The 20,593-nt window shown below is 45.5% G+C and overlaps 1 protein-coding gene across 4 annotated transcripts in view; it reads right to left on the minus strand.

Annotated features, from left to right (window-relative positions):
* Nucleotides 1-20,593, minus strand: part of Fat2 (FAT atypical cadherin 2) — a 79,876-nt gene that overhangs the window by 22,367 nt on the left and 36,916 nt on the right. For all 4 annotated transcript variants that reach the window (XM_005067749.4, XM_040748681.1, XM_040748680.1 and 1 more), the window contains 7 exons: nucleotides 17,153-17,363; nucleotides 14,770-14,909; nucleotides 13,006-13,287; nucleotides 11,344-11,554; nucleotides 5,097-9,155; nucleotides 2,874-3,070; nucleotides 137-290 (listed from right to left, as the gene is read on the minus strand). In XM_005067749.4, coding sequence (XP_005067806.1) covers nucleotides 137-290; nucleotides 2,874-3,070; nucleotides 5,097-9,155; nucleotides 11,344-11,554; nucleotides 13,006-13,287; nucleotides 14,770-14,909; nucleotides 17,153-17,363 — 5,254 coding nt within the window. The remainder of the gene's footprint in view (nucleotides 1-136; nucleotides 291-2,873; nucleotides 3,071-5,096; nucleotides 9,156-11,343; nucleotides 11,555-13,005; nucleotides 13,288-14,769; nucleotides 14,910-17,152; nucleotides 17,364-20,593) is intronic.

Below are 20,593 nucleotides of genomic sequence, written 5' to 3' on the forward strand. Positions count from 1 at the left end.
ATCCTTTTCATATGTCCCCAGATGCTGGTGTCTGCTGGTGGGTGGACAGGTGGGTGAGTGACTTCCTGCTTCGGGGAAGAGCCCACCATGGCAGGGACACAGGGCCTTGGCCCCATTCCACACCTCAGACACTTACCTGTGTGAGGGTCCAGTCTGAATTCCTGGGCCCCAGGCCCATGCAGAGAGTATGTGATCTGAGCATTGGTATCCATGTCTGCGTCTACGGCAGACACTTTCAGGATGAAGTGTCCAGGGGTGACATCCTCACGGACCCTGCCGGTGTAGAGAAGCTGAAGACAGAAAGGTAAGCATGAGGAGTCTGAGGCAGTGACGTGGGGAGTGAGCGGAGGCGGGCAGAGAGGTGACTCAAGTGAATACAGACAGGGGAAGTAGAGGCAGAAGGAGGAGTTCAAGTTCATGTTTGAGTTCATTGGGGATTTAAGGCCAGCCCAGACTACGTGAATCCCTGGTTGGTTGCTTGTTTGTTTTAAAGAGACATATAAGGAAAATGGAGATTAAAAGCCAGAGGCTTGACAGATGACTCAGTGGGTAAATAGGCTTCCTAAACAATCCTAAGACCTGAGTTTTGTCCCTGGGTCACATATGAAGGTGAAAGGAGAAAATGGCTCCCCAAAGTTGTCTTCTTCCCAACTCCCACCACATCATCCACACAAACACAGTAACAGTGGGTAAGGCAGTCTTTTTTAAAGCTGGAAGAGGGAGCTGAGGTGGTGGCTCAATGGGTAAAGCACCCGTCACAAAAGCCTGAGGGTCTGAGTTGGATCCCGAGAAACCACATAAAAAATGGGAAGGGGGGACCCCTGCAACCTTAGCACTGGACGGGGGTGGGGAGTATTGGAGGTAAGTGGATCCCTGAGGGTCATTGATCATCCAGCTTGGCTGAATCAATGAACCTCAGGTTCATTGAGAGACCCTGTCTCCAAAATAAAGGTGGAAATGATTGAGGAAAGACACCCAGCATTGTTGCTCTCTGGCCCTTACACACACACACACACACACACACACACACACACACACACACACACACCAAACAACAATAACAGGTCAGGAAAGGAATGGCAGAGAATAAGTCAGAATATGGCCTACAAGTGGCCACCATTGGGAAGTCAATGCCCAGGGCTGGAAGGACCCACCTCAGCCCACTTGGAGAGGTCATAGGTCATTGGAGAGAAGTGATGGCTGAGGCAGGTCTGGCAACAGATGATGCAGAGTCTCAAGTCAAGCCCTGCCAACCTCTGTCCTTGTCTCTGTCATGATACCAGGCTGCTAAGCTTGCCTCCCTGCTCATATTCCCAGGACAGACCTCTGGTCTTTAAGGTAGACCTTAGTGGCCATACCACTGCCTCATCCTTCCTTCCCTCCCCTGCAGTGCAAAAATGGTTGGGTACTGGAAAATATCTGGAGCCCAAGAACTTGGTGCCCCTTTGACATCCTAGTTTGTACCACATGGGGTACAGGCAAGCAGGGCCCTGGGCATTCTCCGGGTGGACCACATCATGCCCAACTGGACTGTGTGGGACCCGTTTTCAGTTCTTTCTTCCCTGACTTTGATGATGTTATGGACCACCTGGGGAAGGCTAGGCTGAGCCTGATCCTAGCCTCTTCTTTTTTTGTTTTTTTGTTTTTGTTTGTTTGTTTTTCCAGACAGGGTTTCTCCGTATTGTCGTGGAGACTGTCCTGGAACTCACTCTGTAGATCAGACTGGCCTTGAACTCACAGAGATCCACCTGCCCCTGCTTCCCGAGTGCTGGGATTAAAGACATGTGCCACCAATGCCTGGCATCATAGCCTCTTCTAACAGAGGAGAAGAGGGAGGTCCTATGATCAATGGGAAAGAGGACAAAAATGGCCACCTTTCTCCTCAAGAAAGGAGCTGTCTTTTTGAGACATGTGCTTATCTGGGATCCCTGGTTACAAATGCCCCAGGTTCTCTTCTGCTATATTTTGTGTGACAGAAGAGAGGGCAGAAGGAAAAGTGACGGGGCATATGTGGTCATGTCTGCTGCATGGGTGTATATTTGCATTGTGCATGTAAGTAAGTTGAACTGTGCATACATGGGTACACTTGCATAAAATACATATGTGCACATTGACAGATATGGTGAGCAAATGTGGCAGCTATGTAGGTATGTGTACATGAGTACATTTGTGCAGGTATTTGTCTGTGTGTGGAAGGGTTGTAGCTAACCCACTGTGCAGATGTGTATCTGTATGTATAAGTATGCATTCATATGTGTACCATGACTGGCTAGATTTTCAGTAGACATGAATCATTCTAAGTTGAGATGTTATTAAAATGTTTAGAGTTTTAGAAATTCCCTTGAAAGTTAAAAATTGGTTGTTTTAAAAATAGATTTAACGGGAAAACTCTCTGCTTATTTTATTGCATTTATTTGTATGTTGGTTTTCTCCTTGTACCACGTGGGTCCTGGGGATCAAACTTAGGTTGTCAAGCTTGGCAGCAGGAATATGCATTGTCACTCTACCTCTAGGATCAAGGAGTTGCCCAGAATGGTTTCTGCCCATGAACACTAGCCTAAGGTCTGCTCAGAAGATGCTGAGCCAGGCATGGACAGAGATGGCCAGCGAGGGCTTGTCCCCGTGTGTGTGCGCGCGCGCGTGCGTGCCTGGTTTTTCAGGACACGACTTCACTGTGTAGCCCTGGCTGTCCTGGAACTCACTCTGTAAAACAGGCTGGTCTTGAACTCACAGAGATCACCTGCCTCTGCCTCCCAAATGTTGGGATTAAAGGCATACACTGCACCACCAGCAAGGCTTTGTCTTTATTTTCCTGTCTTCTCCCAACCTTCCTTGCCCCCACCTCCACGCCAACACTCCCAAGGAGGGCTCACCTGTGAGCATTGTGGGCTGTTATCATTGATGTCCAGGACGAAGACCTCCACAGGGACTGAAGTCTGGAACTTGCCATCTGATGCTGTTACACTGAGTAGGTATTTGGCTATGTGCTCTCGGTCCAGAGTCTTCTTTGAGGAGATCCTCCATTCATCCCCAACTTGACTGATGCCAAACTGACCCAGGGGGTCTCCCTCTAAAAAAGAGGGGTGCAGCTATTAGGAACCAAGAACAGGAATGAACTGGGCTCTGTGTCCTAGATGGCTGTACCCCTGACTCTTCTTTCAGGATTGCTAGGGAAGACAGAACTTTCACCCCTGAACTAGGGACCCACAATTCTACACTGAGTCTGTTTTGCAAAGTTAAGAATCCTCTCCTGACTTTAAAGGTCTCCTGTGAAGTGAGATTATTTCTACAAGAAGCACAAGGACAAGCGTGACTGGCAGGGGGAAGGAGGCTCCTATTTCTTGCGATTGGGAAAGCATTGAGGGAAGTCAGAGGGAGGCAAATTTCAGATCTGTACAAGCAATGTCTAGGCTCTGCTGAGATGCTACAGTCAATTAGGGGAAGAGTTCAATGAATCTAACTTGAGTATTTGATACACAGCTGAAGACACACACTAAATGGAGGGTGTATCATCATCTTTCAACAAGGGTGTGGAAAGATGGGGTCTCCAGATTCTAAGATTTACCCATGATTCTGCTCTTATAAGACCTGACTGTCTGCTGAATGGTGGTGGCACACGCCTTTAATCCTAGCACTTGGGAGGCAGAAGTAGGCAAATCTCTGTGAGTTCAAGGCCAGCCAGAGAAACCCTGTCTTGAAAAACAAACAAACAAACAAACAAGCTGACTGTCACCCTCCATTATTCTCTTACTCTGGAGTTTTAAGACTTTGGTGTTGTCAAGTGTTTGATGTCACAAGATCATAATGGTCTTTTTTCCCCCTGTTTCAAGTGGTTCTGACCCTGTGTGTCTCGGGAAGTCTGGGGTTCTTGGTTAGAGCTTCAAACTCACCAATGCTCCCCTGAACAGCTGCATTAACAGAATGAACCCTGTTTATAGAACAGGGCGATATGGTGCTAGTAATGAGAAGAAAGGGACATTCTGTGTGAAGGTTCATCTCCATTTTCATGTTGGCTGGATTTAGAGTCACCCAGGGAATGGCCTTCTGTGAGTATCTGTGAGAGCATTTCCAGAGAGGTTTCACTGGAGAGGGAAAACCCACCCTGAATGTGAGCAACACCAGCCCATGGACTGTGGGCCCGGATTGAGTAATAAAGAATGCAGGCGGAGCACCGACATCGTCTCTCCAGATACAGTGTGACCAGCTGCCTCACATTCCCGCTGTCACATCTTCCTGCCACCGTGGGTTATGTCCCCCTTTCAGCCATGAGCCAAGTAAGCCTTTCCTTACTTCCGTTGCTTTGATCACGTATTTTTGTCAAAGCAATGAGGGATGTGGCTGATACACTTTTGGTGAAGAACCCTCTCTCAAACTTGTCCTTGGCATGACTCAATTCGACAAAGACAGGAAGTTGTCAGAATTTTGATGACTCACAACTGCTGAGGACCTTGGCACCCTCAGAAGACACCTAACAGTAATGTGGTTTGAATGAGATTGGTCCATATACTTGGATGCTTAGTCAGGTAGTAGAAAAGTTTGAGGAGGATTAGGAAGTACGGCTCCACTGGAAGCCATGTGTCACTGATGGTGGCCTTTGAGGTTTCAATAGCCCACACCAGGCCTAGTCTCCCTCTTCCTGATACCTGCAGAACAGGATGCAAAACCCTCAGTTACTGCTTCAGCACCATGCCTGTCTGCTTCCCTCCAAAATGATCATGGACTAACCCTCTTAATTGCAAGCCAGGCCCCGATTACATGTGTTCTTTTATATGAGTTGCTTGGTCATGGTGTCTCTTCATAGGAAAAAAGTAGTGACTAAGACAAGTAGGTATAGTATGATCCTTTGATCCCATCTCCTCACCTAAAGGAATAAGGATCACCTCTTTGCAAAGTACATTCTAATTTATAGGTGACTTTAAGAGTTTCCCACAGCTGGGTTTTCCCAGTATCCCTGCAAGGTGAGTGAGAACAGACAAGCGAAGTTTCTGAATGGGACCACTGAGATCCTAGGAGAACAAGAGACTAAAAGTGTCACCTTCATCTCAGAGTGCCTTCAATGCATACCAATGCCTCAAATCCATGATAGGCATCCTTACCTGTGATGTAACAGGTGACCTGCCTGTTCTGCTCAGAGATGTCAGCGTCCAACGTCTTCAGAGTGGCCACAAGTTCACCAGGCTCACTGTTCTCCACCACAGAGCCTCTATAGTCTTCAGAAGCAAACCGAGGTGGGTTGTCATTCTCATCTGTGATGGATACCTCAACCAGGGCCTGAGAAGACAGCTGGATTGTCTGTCCATGATCAAAGGCCACCACATAGAAATGATAAGTCTGTTGAGTTTCACAGTCAAGTTCTTGGAGTGTGGTGATCCAGCCACTCTCACTGTCAACAGCAAACAATTTGTGGATGTTGCTACCAGGCTCCACTGATAATCTGTAGCTCACCTGTCCATCACTCCCAGTGTCCTGGTCATTGGCAGTGACCTGAATGACTGTGGTCCCTCCTGGCATATTCTCAGTGAGGAAAGCCTTATATGGATCAGCCTCAAATACAGGCCTATTGTCATTGACATCTTCCACTTGAATATTGACAGAGACCAATGATACCAAGTCAGTATCCTCATGAGGGCAATGTGCCATCAGGTCAATCTGGTACCATTTAGTGGACTCATGGTCCATGGCCTTCCTCACCTTCAAGACTCCTGTGTCTTGGTCCAAGGAGAACACACCATCCCTGTTGCTCTCTGGAGTGGTACCCTGAACCAGACTGTAGATGACTGGATCTTGAGCAGCTACTGCCTTCACAAACCCAATTTCAGAACCTTCTGGAAGGTCTTCAGATGCAGAGAAAGTATACAGAGGTTCAGAAAACTTGGGTAAAGGTACTTCATTAGGAACTACTTGCAGTCGTACTGGTACCAGAGAGTCCCAGTGAGGTGGACCACCATCCTGGGCTTTGATGTTGAAGTCAACAGCCTTATTTTCCAGACCCACCAGGCTTTCCTTCACCTTGACCACACCGGTGGTTGGGTTGACTTCAATGATCTCTTCGGCAAAGTCCTCTGTCAAGTCTACTGAATAGGTGACATCTGCATTCCGACCTTCATCTGCATCATAAGCCAGTACCTGGATGACGGGGGAGTCTCTGCTGACATTGGATGGGATGGACACGGTGTACCCAGATGCCTTGAATTGTGGGGCATTGTCGTTTTCATCAGTGAGGATGATTTTCACTGTGCAGAAGGCCACTTTCCCCCCTCCATCCCTTGCCATAACCTTAATAGCAATCACCCTTTCAGTTGAATTTTCTCGGTCCAGTTTCTGCAGAGTGGTGATCTGACCACTGGGATTTATGAAGAACCTTTCTCCTGCTAGCTTATTGATGATGGTGTAATCCACCATGCCATAGGGACCACTGTCTTTGTCTATGGCTAGCAACTCAATCACCTTTGTCCCCACTCGTGCATTCTCAGCTAATTCGGCTTCATAGACATGCTGCTGGAACTCAGGGCTATACTTGTTGGCATTTGTGGTGTTAATATATACTGGCACAGTTGCTCGGAAGACCCCATCAGAAGCACCTACCCTCAAGTTGTAAGATGAGTCCAGTTGCTTTTTGCAAAGGTTGAACATAGAAATGATTCCTGATGAGCTATTGATGGAGAAATGTCGGTCCTGGTTGCCAGAAAGAATCAGGTACTCCAGGTGGGAGGTATCCCCGATGTCAGGGTCAAGGGCTTGAACTTTTAGAACCAGATGGCCACAGGTTGCTAGCTCACTAACGTTGGCTTCATACTGAGGTTCTCTGAACTCTGGGGGATTGTCATTGATGTCAGATACATTGATGACTACAAGAGTTTCGCCAGTGAGTGGGGGATCGCCTCTATCCATGGCCCTGACTTTCACATGAAAGTGTTGTTGTGCTTCATAGTCTAGCTCTTGGGTGGTGAACATCTCCCCCGTGCTCCCATTGATCCGGAAGAACTTAGAAACATCTGAGCCATCTTCTACAATCTGATAGGAGACATCTTGGTTCTTTCCTGAGTCTTGGTCAGAAGCCAACAGCTGGATCACTGGAGTCTGAGCGGGCAAGCCCTCAGAAACCGAAGTGGTATATACCAACTGGGAAAAGGTAGGAGGGTTGTCATTGATGTCCTCAACTAAGACTTCTACTGTGGCTTCAGAAAAGGACCCCAGAGCCGTGTCTGTAGCTCTTACTGTGAACACATGCTTATTCTTAGATTCATAGTCCAGAGGTCCTGTCACCATAAGGACCCCGGTTTTAAAGTCTGTGGTAAACAGCATCAAAGGCTCTTCTTCGACAATGTTATAAATGAGCCTCAGTCCCTCCGGACTCCGGGCCTGTGTGTGGAGAATTGGAGTATAGAGTGTGATATTTTCAGGGACTTTGACTTTGTAGTAAGGACTCTGGAACAATGGGTTGGATTTATTTCTGACAGTGACATGTACCTCTACCTCAGTTTGGAGAGGCGGGGTACCTGCATCCCGAGCAATGACTTTGAGGTGATACTTATTCAAAGCTTGATAATCAAAGGGCTTCTTAAGTGATATGTCCCCAACATAGGGGTCAATCCGGAAATAGGCATAATCTTCTGCAAACCCATATGTGACTGTCCCATTGGCTCCCAAATCCTTATCAGTGGCAGATACCTGAAAGAGGACATCCCCTGGTTCAGTGCCATCTTGGATGACTGTATAATAGGGCAGATGCTGAAACTCAGGGATGTTGTCATTGACATCTTCAATAGAAACTCTGACCAGAGCCTGAGCCACCCGCTGAGGGACCCGGTTGTCCCTTACTTCCACTACCACTTCATGAGTGTCCTGCTGCTCCCGATCAAATGCCACTCCTCTGTTTTGCAACACACCTGCTGATTTGACCATATGAAATAAGTCTGTGCCATTCAAGAGGAAGTAGGAAAGAGTGTCATTCAAATGGTTTCCATGGACACCAAGAATCACCAGTGCCTTTCTGTGTGGTATATTCTCCTTCACTCTTGCCCTGTAGATATCCTGATCAAACTGTAAACTTTTGTCAAGGACTTGAGTCAAAGATATTTTTACCAATGCAGTATCTTGATACAGACCATCAGAAGCCTTAATGGTGAGCTTCCGAGAAAACCCCAGAACAGCAGGATTAACCACAGATATCTGGCCTGTGATGGGATGAATGGCAACGGCTTCATCAGTGTTGCCAGTTTTAATGCTATAGGTGACTTCTGAGTCATCATCTTTGGCCTGCACTGTGAGAAGCTTCATACCAGGGTGGATGGGTTCCATAACTGCCACTTCATATATCTGCTCTGAGAACCTGGGAGGAGAGTCATTCACATCTTGGACATGGATGATGACCTTGGCAGGTCTGGGTGCAAATAGGAGGGGTGTTCCTTGATCGTGAACATAGATGTTGAATTGGAACAAGGGTGTGTTCTCATAATCCAGCTCTGATGTGATAGTTAGGGTTCCCATGCTGGGGTCAATTTTGAAAAACTTCAAGGCCTCTGGTTCCAAGATTTTATAGACCAACAAGGAATTAGCTTCCTGGTCACTGTCAGAGGCGCGGATCACTAAGGGGCTGTTGTCTTCATCCAGGATCATGCTGTGAAGAGGAGCTGCCTCACTGATGTGCCCCACGAAAGTTGACTTTAGGAATGCAGGAGCGTTGTCATTCTCATCAATGATGTAGATAAAAGCCACCACATCCGAGAACACACCAGCTGTGTTGCTGCCTCGGATTTTCAGTTGGTATGATGAGATTTTCTCATGGTCTAAGCGCTTCCGGGTGGAGATGAGGCCGGAATAGGAGTTCATGGAGAACACACCACCCTTGTTCCCCTCTCTTAACTCATAGGTGACCTCAGAGGAGCTTGTAGCAGAGATGAGGAGGATCGGAGAGCCAACAGGGACTGACTCTGGGATCTCTATAAAATACTCATCTTTTGAAAAGATGGGAGCACTGCTGTCGGAAGGGCGAACATGAATATCCACCATAGCCAGGTCATGCCTCTGTGGTGAGCCTTGGTCTTCTGCCTTCACAGTTAACATATGCCTAGTGTGATGGACATGATCTAGTCTCTGGGCTACTGTGATGGTGCCTAGGAGGGCATCAATATTGAAGAAACCTTCACTGTTGCCTGAAACAGAGAACAGGACAAACTGACGTTTACCACATTCTCAAGAGACACCAGTCAGGCTTCTTAGTTCAGTCAAGAGGTCATGGCAGCAAACAGGGACAGGATAAAATCTGCATCTCAGTCACCCTGGATTTAGTATATCATATATGGGCTGAGGATTCTCAAACCTGAGACTTGTAGCAGAATTTGACCAGGAAGTCTGAGTGGGAACCAGAAATATGTGCTTCCTCCCTGCAAGAGTACCTGAGTGACGGGAGGTTTGGTTTGGTTACCACCAGAAGCACAGGTCCCATGTGGAGACAGGGAGGTTGTCCCCTTTCTTTTTATCATACACGCTTTATATGGTCAAATAGATGAGCTTTGTCATAAAGCATTTCAGATGACTCTTCCACTCTTCAGATCCTTCCAACAGATGATAGGTAGCTATGGGGTGCATGAGTCAATAGCAGGCTATTGTAGCTAGGTTAGCCAGGCTTGGTGGTGCATTCCTGTAATCCCAGCACTTCAGAGATGAAGGCAGGAGGATGAGGAATTCAAGATCATCCTTAGCTACACAGTGAGTTTAAGAGCAGCCAGGGCTACATGAGACCCTGTCTCAAAAATAAACAAAATAAAAAGTACTCAGCTATCTAAATATAAATCTAGCTATTTCTCATATTATACTGTCGAGATACAAAAGTCAAAGCACAAAATTATAGACCCATTATAATCTCAGCACTACCAAAGATGCTGGGAAAAGATGGACAGGAAGTGCACTGACAGTTATCTCTGGTATTGGCATCCAGCGCTGCACCTTATATTCTTCATACATTCCTGTATTTCCTGTGCTTTCAAAAATGAACATGAGTGGTTTCTATAATCCAAAGAATATTTAAAGCTAATATTTTAACATCTTATTACATTTATTCATTTTGCATATGCATGACACTTGAAGGTCATCACATGCGGTGAAGGTCAGAAGATGACTTGTGGCAATCAGTTCTGTCCTTCCACCCTGTGGGTCCCAGGGAGTAAACTCAGGTCATCTGGTTTAAAGACAGGTATCCTTATCCACTGAGCCATCTCACCAGCCCCTTAAAACTAATCTTTATCTGCAGAGTAAATCTCCATCATGAGAGATGCCAATGAGATGAACTGAGATAAACTGTGTGATTACATTTCATAAATAGTTTATTTCAGAAAATAAACAATGAATGTGTCATAATTCATATTCTTCTTTATAATGGTCTTCTGATATGTGGGTAATTATTTCTCCCAAAAAGGGAGTGTAAAAATCTCTGACTTTTAAAGATCCACTGAGCCAGCATTATGCTCTGAGAGGGGAATAAGTCTTGATCATCTTACTCTTTCCATAGTGTTTACTTCTATGAAATATCATCATGAAAAATAATGATTGAAGTGTCATTAATTATGCATTTTATCTTATAAATGACCACTAACAATTTATAGTATACTGGATATTATTACTTTGTCACATCACATGGATTATTTTAAAGACTTTTTTTACTTTGTGTGTGTGTGTGTGTGAGTGTGAGTGCAGTGCCTACTGTGGCCAGAAGAGGTTGTCAGATCTCCTCTCTCTCCAGCTGGAATTATAGGTGAGAAGTCCAATGTGGGTAGAACCAAACTTGGATCCTCTACAAGAACAGTATACCTCACATTAACAAATGATTGATACTTCTCAATGACAGTGAAACCCCTGGCATTTGCACATTGTGTAATTTATGACACACATACATTTTTCTTTGGATTCTTAGGTTTTCAATATAACAAAGGTGATATTCCCAGATTTTAGAGGAAGAAAATCACACAACAGATGCCAAGTCAATATGTGGCCCGAGCAGAAAATAAAAGTTACTCCTAAAATGATGCTATGAACCTAATGAAGCACTTTCATATCCCTTCTCACATACTTACATTCTAACACATTTACAGACTCTATAAACACATTCTGTATGGCCACTGGTGGCTTGTATCATATTATTCACAAATTTCACCATAACTTGAAAGCACCTTTGCTATTTGTACTACCATTTTTGGAAGAACATTGACACATGGAATGTTCTAGAATGGTCATCTGTAACTACTTAGAGAACTAGTACTTGAGTAATCTGTAGAGTTGTGCCTCTACTGCTGACCCTTATCCCAGACCCTTGCCCATCCCTTAGGCTCAGAGCCAGGCCCTCACCTTTTAGGAAGGAATAATGGACTTCAGCATTGGCTCCCCGGTCAGCATCCACAGCTCGGACCTGCAGCAGCTCTGTGCCAGGGGTGGTGGTGTCAGGAACATTTGCCTCATAATGGATCTGAGTGAAGTGAGGCGTGTGGAGATTTCCATCCTCCACATGAATGGTCACCCACACAAAGTTCCTCTTGATGGGCATCTCTTGGTCTCTGACCTAACACAGCATTTGGCCAAATGAGCAGCAAACAGAATCGAAGGAGGTAGGATCAGAATCAGGTCAAAGAGACAGAATGAACAGGCTACCTAATTTCTGTGGAGTCCCTTAAATCTTTCTCCAGTCCATGCTTTTATAGATGCCTCAGTTACTTCTTGTTTGATTTAGCTGTTTCTATAGATATTTCCACATTAGTAGAAAGATATAATAGGTAGAAACACAGCAGGTCTCAGACTATGAGCTCTTTTTTGTTGTTTTTCAAGACATGGTTTCTCTGTGTAACAGCCCTGGCTGTCCTGGAACTCACTTTGTAGACCAGGCTGGCCTTGAACTCATGGATATCTGCCTGCCTCTCCCTCCTGAATGTTGAGATTAGAGGCATACACCACCACTACCCAGCTTATGAGTTCTTTAAGACGCTAACACATTAACATGTTCTGTGGTCATGTAGATTTGGGAGGCACTGAACTAAGTGAAGTCACAGGACTTTCTTGGTGGTAGGAATTCTCAGATCCTTCAATGTACATTAATATCCCCAGAGGATGATAAATTAGCATGTAAGAATCCTGACCCTGAGACGGAAGGGGAAATCCGTACTCCAGCTTCCTCAAAAATAACTGTGTGGTAGTTAGCAAATGCTTCATCCCCTGTGGGCCTCAGGTGTAGGTAAGAGGAATGGGCAGGGTCAGAGCTGGGGTAAGTGGGAAATGTAGGGTGCAGAATTCAAGGAGACCCTCACTCTCAGAGTCACAGAAAGCTAGGTGTCTGACCTAGACAGGGAGTTTCCTTAAATGTTATCTACACGTTTGCTTGCTTGATTCTTGTCTTTGCCTTGGGCTACAGCGTCCCTGGGTTCCTCCCAGGTCTGACAATACATGAATCTACAGGGCAGTTATAACATCACAGAATGGGCAAAGATCCATTGTAGTTATTTGGGGTGAGTCCTGGCCAGCCAACCTCTCTACCTATATCTTCACTCCAGGCATCCCTCAGAGAGAGTGTCTCTGGCCAGCTGTGAAATATTTCCCCTCTGTCCCAGGGGTTATGTTATGAATGTCTACATCATCAGGGACCAGCATGTCACCACTCTGCTTACATGCAAGTTCGTTGCGGTTTGAATGTGAAATGACCCCACAGGCTCAAATATTTGAATACTAGACTGGGAAGGTGAAGTGGTGGAGAACGTGGGTTGTTGAGGGTGGGTCTTGAAACTTTACAGCCTGGCCTCACTTCCTGTTCACCCTCTGCTTCCTGAGTGCAGATGCAAAGTGACTAGCCAGCCTCCTGCTTCTGTTTGCCTGTCTTTCCTGCCAGCTGTCGTGTCTTCTTTGCCATGACAGACTGAACCTTCTGGAACTTTCTCTCTTAGGTTGCTTTTGTTAAGGTAGCTCATTACAGCAAGGAGAAAGCCACTAAGATCCCAGTCCTCATATGCTCCTGTGTTTACTCACCATAACCATCAGAATGTGCTGAGAAGTCTGGGAGTTAAGGTCCAGTCTCCCCACTGTCACCAACACCCCACTGCTCGGATCCACCTGGAAGAGGCTGGCACTTCCAGGGTCCTGGCTGCTGTGGATGGTATAGATGAGACCTTTGCCATTGTCTTGATCTGTGGCCTGGACTCTGAGGAGTTCAACCCCAGGCTGTGTGTCCTGGGGGACCCTGACTTCATAGTGATCCTGCAGGAACTGAGGCCGGTGGTAGTTGATGTTGGCAATCATAAAAATGTGGACCTGAACAGGGGCACAGGAGACAAAGAAGCCGATTGTGAGCTGCATGGACACAGGGATTGTGCCTGCTGGGACTTCACTGGCCCATCCATGTGGGCAGTGTCTGGCAAGCAGCTGCCATTCTATTCAGTAAATAGCTATTGAAGGTATGATGGGATTTCAAAATAACAAGACGTCAGATACCAAATTGCCTAGTAGATTTTGTTTGTTTGATTGGTTGGTTGGTTGGTTGGTTGGTTTATTAAGACAGGGTTTCTCTGTGTAACAGTCCTAGCAGTCCTGGAACTTGCTTTGGCCTCAAACTCACAGAGATCCACCTGCCTCTGCCTCCCAAGTACTGGAATTAAAGGTGTGTGCCACTATACCTGGTACCTAGTAGATTTTTTTTGAGACAGAGTTTCTCTGTGTAGCCCTGGCTGTCCTGGAACTGTCTCTGTATATCAGGCTGGCCTCAGACTCAGAAATCTTCCTGCCTCTGCCTCTGCCTCTTGAATGTTGGAATTAAAGGTGTGCACCACCATGTCCAGCTTGCCACTAATTAAAAAAATACCTATATTTAAACTGGACATGGTGGTGCTCACATGTAAATCTAGTAGATGGGAATCTGAAACAGAATTACCATGAGCTTGAGGCCATCTTGTGCTACTTGGTGAATTTCAGATCAACCTGGGCTTCAGAGAAAGTCCCTGTGACGGTTAGTGTTAACTGTCAACTTGACTCAAACTAGAATGGCACGGGAAGGGAGTCTCAAGGAAGTGCTGACCAGACTAAGTAAGTTGTCTTGTAGACATGTCTGTGAGGGATTATCTTGATTATATCATTTGAGGTAGGAAGACCAACCCAATATAGCACCATGCCCTAGGCAAGGGATCCTGGACTATATAATAGTAGAGAAAGCAAGTAAACACGGGCATTCATGTGTTAATTCATTGCTTCCTACTCTTGACTTGGATAGAATGTGACTAGCTGCTTCAAAGTTCCTGCACTGAAGAGCTATAACCTGGACCTGGGAGCCAACTCAACCCCATCTTTCTTAAGTTGCTTTTGTCAGGGTATCTTATCACAGCCACAGGAAGTGACCCTGCTTCAAAAAACAAAACCAAACAGAACAATTCATTTTTTTCATTTCTTCACAATGTGTAAAATCTCAGCATACAAAATGACTTTATTCTACGATGGTCAGAGTGGAAGCTGAAAGCCCTATGACCTGTCATTCCTCATACCCACTGTAGCCCTTTATGGCAGACAGTCTTTAATTAAATCTGTTTATTTGCATAAATGCTCTGAATATATGGAGATGTAGAATGGGGAGAAATTCTCCCACAACTACAGAAGTGGAATGTGTATCAAGTAAGACTGGTACCCAGAAACCAGATTCAAACTTTTTTGAGGAATCACACATCAAACAAGAGCCTTCAATAGCCATATTCCAAGTTCACTTCTCATTTCCCCCCAAACCAGGAGTTCTTGACTAAGGCCTCTCACCTGGGTGGCAATGGTGTGGAACCCATCCGTTACCTCCACAGTCAAGTTATAGCTTGACTTTCTCCTTGTATCAAGAGGCCTGGCTATGACAATGCTGCCTGTGGTCTTCTCAATGTCAAAGTCCATGTCTTTATCCCCATCTGGAGGAGGGAAGGAGCAGATATGACATCAGCGACTTAGGCAGCTGTAGCCTAATCTAAATTTGGCCATAGATCTAGAGTACCCTTAGCTGACTTTGGCTGGCAAGACTGTGGGTATCCAAGGAAGAGGCTGAACCACAGAGTCTAACACTATTTGGGAATAGTAGCTATCTGGAAAGACTAAAGCTATTTCCTTAGGTCACCAAAAAGATGTTACATTATCTGTCCAATTATCAAATGATCTAGAGAAAAGCAGGTCTGTGGGGGTTGAAGAGTCCTGTAGGAAAAACAAAAGCGGCTATAGAATTTATTCTTTTTATGGGATCATTATGGCTTGAACATATAGTGTGCCCCATGGCTCATGGCTTGAATGCCTGGTCCTCAGATGGTGCCACTCTTTTGGGAGGGTGTGGAAGCTCAGGAGATTGGTCCTTGAGGGAACCCCTGAGTACTTATTGTCTCACCCTCTGCTTCCTGGTGAACCATAAAGTGAACAGTAGTCCTGCACCACACATTCCTGCTGCCATGACAGTCTGCCTGAGCACACAGGTCCAAGCCACCCTGAGCTAAAATAACCTCTTGATATTTTATCACAACAGGAAAGTCACTAACACGGGGATTAAGACACAGAGACAATGAAGTCAGACTTCATAGCTTCATATTAGACTGTGCAAACTGCCTGTGACAGACACAAAGACAAGTAAAAACAAGTCTGACCAACAGGAAGAAATTGATTTTTAAAAAAATCCAGATGGAAAGGTTTAAGGGGTGGAACAGAAAGATAGGGTACAAATGAGGTCAGGGTTAGATAACAACTAAACATGAAGGAAATGCCAGGAAGGCTGGAGAGATGGCTCAGCACTTAAATGGTCTTGCTGCTCTTCCAGAGGGCCCAAGTTCACGTCCCAGCACTCATGTTGAATGCCTTACAACTGTCCATAACTTCATCCCACAGTTCAGAGGTCAAATGACTTCTCCAAGCACCCACACTCACCTGGCACATCTACAAATATGTGCACACACATCCACATCATTATCAGTTAGAAGCCTTTTTTAAAAGGTCAAGAAAATGCCAAAAATAAACAAAATATTTTTAAAAGGATGTGAAGTTTCAATGAATAAATTTTAAAATACTAAAGATAAGATGAATAAACTATAGAACAGCATGAAACTCCTTAAATGTCTTCTAAACAGAATTCTGTTTAGTTGTATAAAACTATGTTCACAATGTATTACAGCTAAAATATAAAGTAATATTGTAATATAGCCCTATGTGTGTCCATAAAGAAACACATCAAAATGATAACAGTAGATTATATTTAGATTTAGAACTTTCAGCGGTATTTGTTTTCTTTGCACACAATTGTTTCCTAAACGTTATTTTGATTCATACATTAATTACATATTGAAGGGTAAAAACCCAAACAATTGAAAGAGCTGAGAATAAGAAGCAAGACAAAGAAGATGTCAAAGATCTTGGGCCAAGTGAGTGTCCTACTCTGCCTCTGACTGAAGCTGGACCCCACTGCACCAGGACTCATAGTCCATGAAAGTGCTGAAACAGTGATCTTAAAATTTAAGTCTCTGGACAGATGTCAGAGAGTCTAAAACACCTCTACATTTATATGCAGATTGACGGCTGTGAGTGTGCCCATGTATATGCAAGTTCATAGAAAGAAAACCTAAACATTCCTCAATTTTCCAAAGGGTTCCACATTTGCAGGTGTTATTTTTCCTTAAACACACAGACACACACCCCTAAAACCTTGACAGAAAGGAATGCTGGAGCAGAGCCACTCATCAGAGCCTGGACCTAGGAGCCAGTTAGAATGACAATGAGAGTAGACACAGTCAGGCTGTGGATCACTGACAGAGAATAAGGTCTTGGGTTCAAGCTCATGCAGACACACAAATGAGACAAGCAGAGGGAGAATGACCCCATGTTAACCTTGGGTTCTGACAACACAGTCAGCTCTGCACTGACTTGGTGCTTTCTCCTGGGCATTTGGAATAACTAGGGTCACCCACAGGATCACAGATGGTCCACCTAAGGTCTTGGCTAGAATGGAAGAGACTTAGCAGATGTGTTGTTCTCTCTACACAATGTCCCAGAGAACCAGAGAAGAGGTGATCACCACTCAGAACAAAAGGCGGAGCTGTCAGGGAGCATGACCTTGAGAGGGAGAGAATATTACACCAGGGGGAATATAAAAATAGAGAGATTTGTTCTCCTCAGTCCTCACCTGAGATGTGGAACCAGAAGAGGCCAGGCCGCCCCTCTACACTGATGACTCCCACCATGTGGTTCACAGGGTCCGTCTCCATGACGGTAAAGCTGTAGTGGAGCTCATCAAATGACAGTGGGATGGAGGAAGGCCGAGGCTGGGGAATCCATTCAATGTGTAGCCGGACACTGGCAGAGAGGGCTGGCTGTCCACTGTCTGTTGCCTTGATCTAAGAAGACACCAAAAGCCAAGTTGAGTCACCATGGAAGTGCCCTTCCACTTGCTCACTCATCCATTGGGCACACACTTGAATGGCAATGATAGAAAGGAACTCTGTTAGTTACTAGGCAAAAACATCTAGCTTATGTTCTAGAAGCTCTTGGTTAATGGAAAAACAAAAACAAAACAAACACTGGAATGGTTAATACTGGTTGTCACCTTGATTGGTGTGACAGTTTGAATGAGAAATATCTGCCTTTGGCTCGGATATTTGAACATTTGATCCCCAGTAGACAGCACTGTTTGAGGAGGTTGTGGGACCATTGCCTCACTTATTGTTCTCTCTCTCTCTCTCTCTCTCTCTCTCTCTCTCTCTCTCTCTCTCTCTCTCTCTCTCTCTCTCTCTCTCTCTGTCTCTCTCCTGTGTGTGGATGACATATGACTTTTTTTTTCTTCCTGCTCCTGCTGCCATGCCTTCCCAGACATTAGGAACTTTATCCCTCTGGAATCATAAGGTAAAATAAACCCCTTTTTCCTAAAGTTGCCTTTGGTCATGGTATTTTCTCACAGCAATAGGAGTAACTAATACAATTGATCAGTGCATAGAAGGGTAGTAAGGCATGCGCTTGGGCATGTCTGTGACAGCATTTCCAGAAAATATTAGATTGTAAGAGAGCTGGCCTAATCAATGGGTCAGTCACTTGCTGGGTTCTTGGTATAAAGCTTGGAATGACGGGAGCTGTGAGAGGTGGGGTGGATTGAGCTGGAGATCACGAGGGGCACATCTCTGGGGACTATATCTTTCCTTGGCCCCCACCTGAATCTCCTTTTCTCAGCTCCTTGGGGGACCTACAGACAACAATTATCTCCCTTTGTAAGCAACTAGGACTCCGTGAATTCAAACCCTGAGTCATGTGGCCCACCAGCAACAAGGTTGGGCTCAGTTTAGTGGTGTGGTGTGAGAACTCATGACCTGCCTTTTGACACACAGCATCTTAGCCTCAATTTCTCTCTAGACTGAAATGACTTGTCTGAAGAAGGGAAAGGAGTCCAGGTCAGCGTCTCCAGACAGAAGCTGCTGCCCTTCTCCCAGCCGCAATTCTCAGAGACAATTCCTTTGCTTTTGCTCACGATTCTCAGAAGCTTTTGCCTCGGCTCTCCTCTAGCTTCTCAAGGTTAGAGCGTGCTTATGCAGGAACGACTGGAACTTACTGGGTTAGATGTGAATAAAATCCAGGGTGAGGGAAACGTACAGCCACAGGTTCAGAATGAGGACTTACTCCGTGGAGGGGCCAACTGGTCCTCCAATCTGCGGCCCCAAGGGTGTGGTATCAGACAGGTTGTTTTCAGCTTAAATGGTTCAGGATTTTAAAATGATTTGGGGGGTCTGGGGATGTGGCGGCTCAGTGGTAGAGAGCTTGTGTAACAGATGCCACATGGCTGTAGTTGGGTGAAAACCAAGGCACTGGGGGATAGGGACATGGGTCAGCAGTGAAGAGCACCTGATGTTCTTGCAGAGGGCCCGAGTTCAGTTCTCAGCACCTAGGTCAGGTGGTTCCCAGTAACCTGTAATGCCAGCTCTAGAGACATCAGCTGCCTCTAGCCTCCACAGGGACCTGCATTCAGGTGCACACAACCCCACACATGTTCACATACTTAGGAAAAAGAATAATAAATTTAGACCTGAGAAGATGGATCCTGCCTTTAATTCCAGCACTTAGGAGGAAGAGGCATGTGGATCTCTGTGAGTTCCAGGCCAGCCTAGTCTACTTAGTGAGCTCCAGGTTAGCCAAGGCTACATAGTAAGACCTTGTCTAAAAATAATTTTTATAATTAAAAACAAAATAAATATTAAAAAACAACTAACAGATGTATCTTGATCCTGAGACAACAATTAATTTTGCTAACTTGTAACCTATAATAACAGAGGATGTCAAGGGACTTTATTGCCCTCAAAGAGAAAAACGCACAGTATGCAATTCTGTCCCTAGGATGACAGTGGGAACTCCCTGGTTCCCTAAGGAAAGGAAAGGAAGGGGACACTCCCCTCATGTTACTAGTGGTCTCCCTCCTCTGCACCTCACAAAAATTCTCCAGCTACCCTCCATGTTCTTCCTCTCCCGTTTCAGCCTGCTAGGGACTAGAGATGGATGACTTACATGTATCCCTCAAAGCTTCGTGTACTGCAAGTTCTGTCCCTAATGAAGTGGTGCTGAGGTGTAGGGGTCTTTCTCAAGAGGTAGAGTCTAAGGGTAGGGGAAGATGGGTCAGAAGTTAAAGCACTGACTGCTCTTCCAGAGGACCAGGTTTCAATTCCCAGCACCACATGGAGGCTCACAACCAGCTGTAACTCCAGGTCCAGGGGATCCAGTGTCCTCTATGGCCTCTGTGGATACCAGGCATGAAAGTGGTACACACACACACACACACACACACACACACACACACACACGTAGGCAAAACACCCATAGACATAATAAATTAATAATTACACTTTTACTAAGAGGTAGAGTCTAGGAGCAGGGGAGACCACTCAGTCAGTAAAGTGCCTGCCTTGCAAGTATGTGAATCCAGTTTAAAAATAAATAATCTGGGTATGGTGGTGACTGTTTGAAACCCCAGTGCTGTGTTACAGCCTCAGTGACCAGCCACACTAGCCTACTTAATGGGTTCTGGGTCAGTGAGAGACCCTGTCTCGATAAACAAACAAACAAACAAATAAATAAATAAGAAAAAAGACAAGATGGTAGCTGAAGAGTGATAATTCGAGGCAGGTGGATCTCTGTGAGTTCGAGACTAGCCTGGTCTACAAAACTACACAGAGAAACCCTGTCTAGAAAACCCCCCAAAACAAACAAACAAATAAATGAGTAGTGATAATGCATGCGCATACACACAAAAATGAGTACTAACTCCACAAGAGCATGTGTGTGTGTGTTTCTCGTGCATGCACACACACACACACACACACACACACACACAAGTGGAGTTTAGTGACAGCCTTTAGGGGCACAGCTCTCAGGACTGTATTAATGCTGGTCCAGCAGATCAGGCTGTGAGTGTCTCTCAGGAGTGAGACTGACCCATCCTCACCTCCTTAGCTAAAGCAGGCAAAAAAGAAAAAAAAAAGGAAGACAGAAGGAAGGAAGGAAGGAATGAGGGTGGGAGGGAGGGCGGGGGGGAGGGAAGGAAGAAAAGAAAGAAAGGAAGGAAGGAAGGAAGGAAGGAAGGAAGAGAGAA

This window comes from Mesocricetus auratus, unplaced genomic scaffold (assembly GCF_017639785.1).
Source record: "Mesocricetus auratus isolate SY011 unplaced genomic scaffold, BCM_Maur_2.0 Super-Scaffold_100007, whole genome shotgun sequence".
Taxonomy (NCBI): domain Eukaryota; kingdom Metazoa; phylum Chordata; class Mammalia; order Rodentia; family Cricetidae; genus Mesocricetus; species Mesocricetus auratus.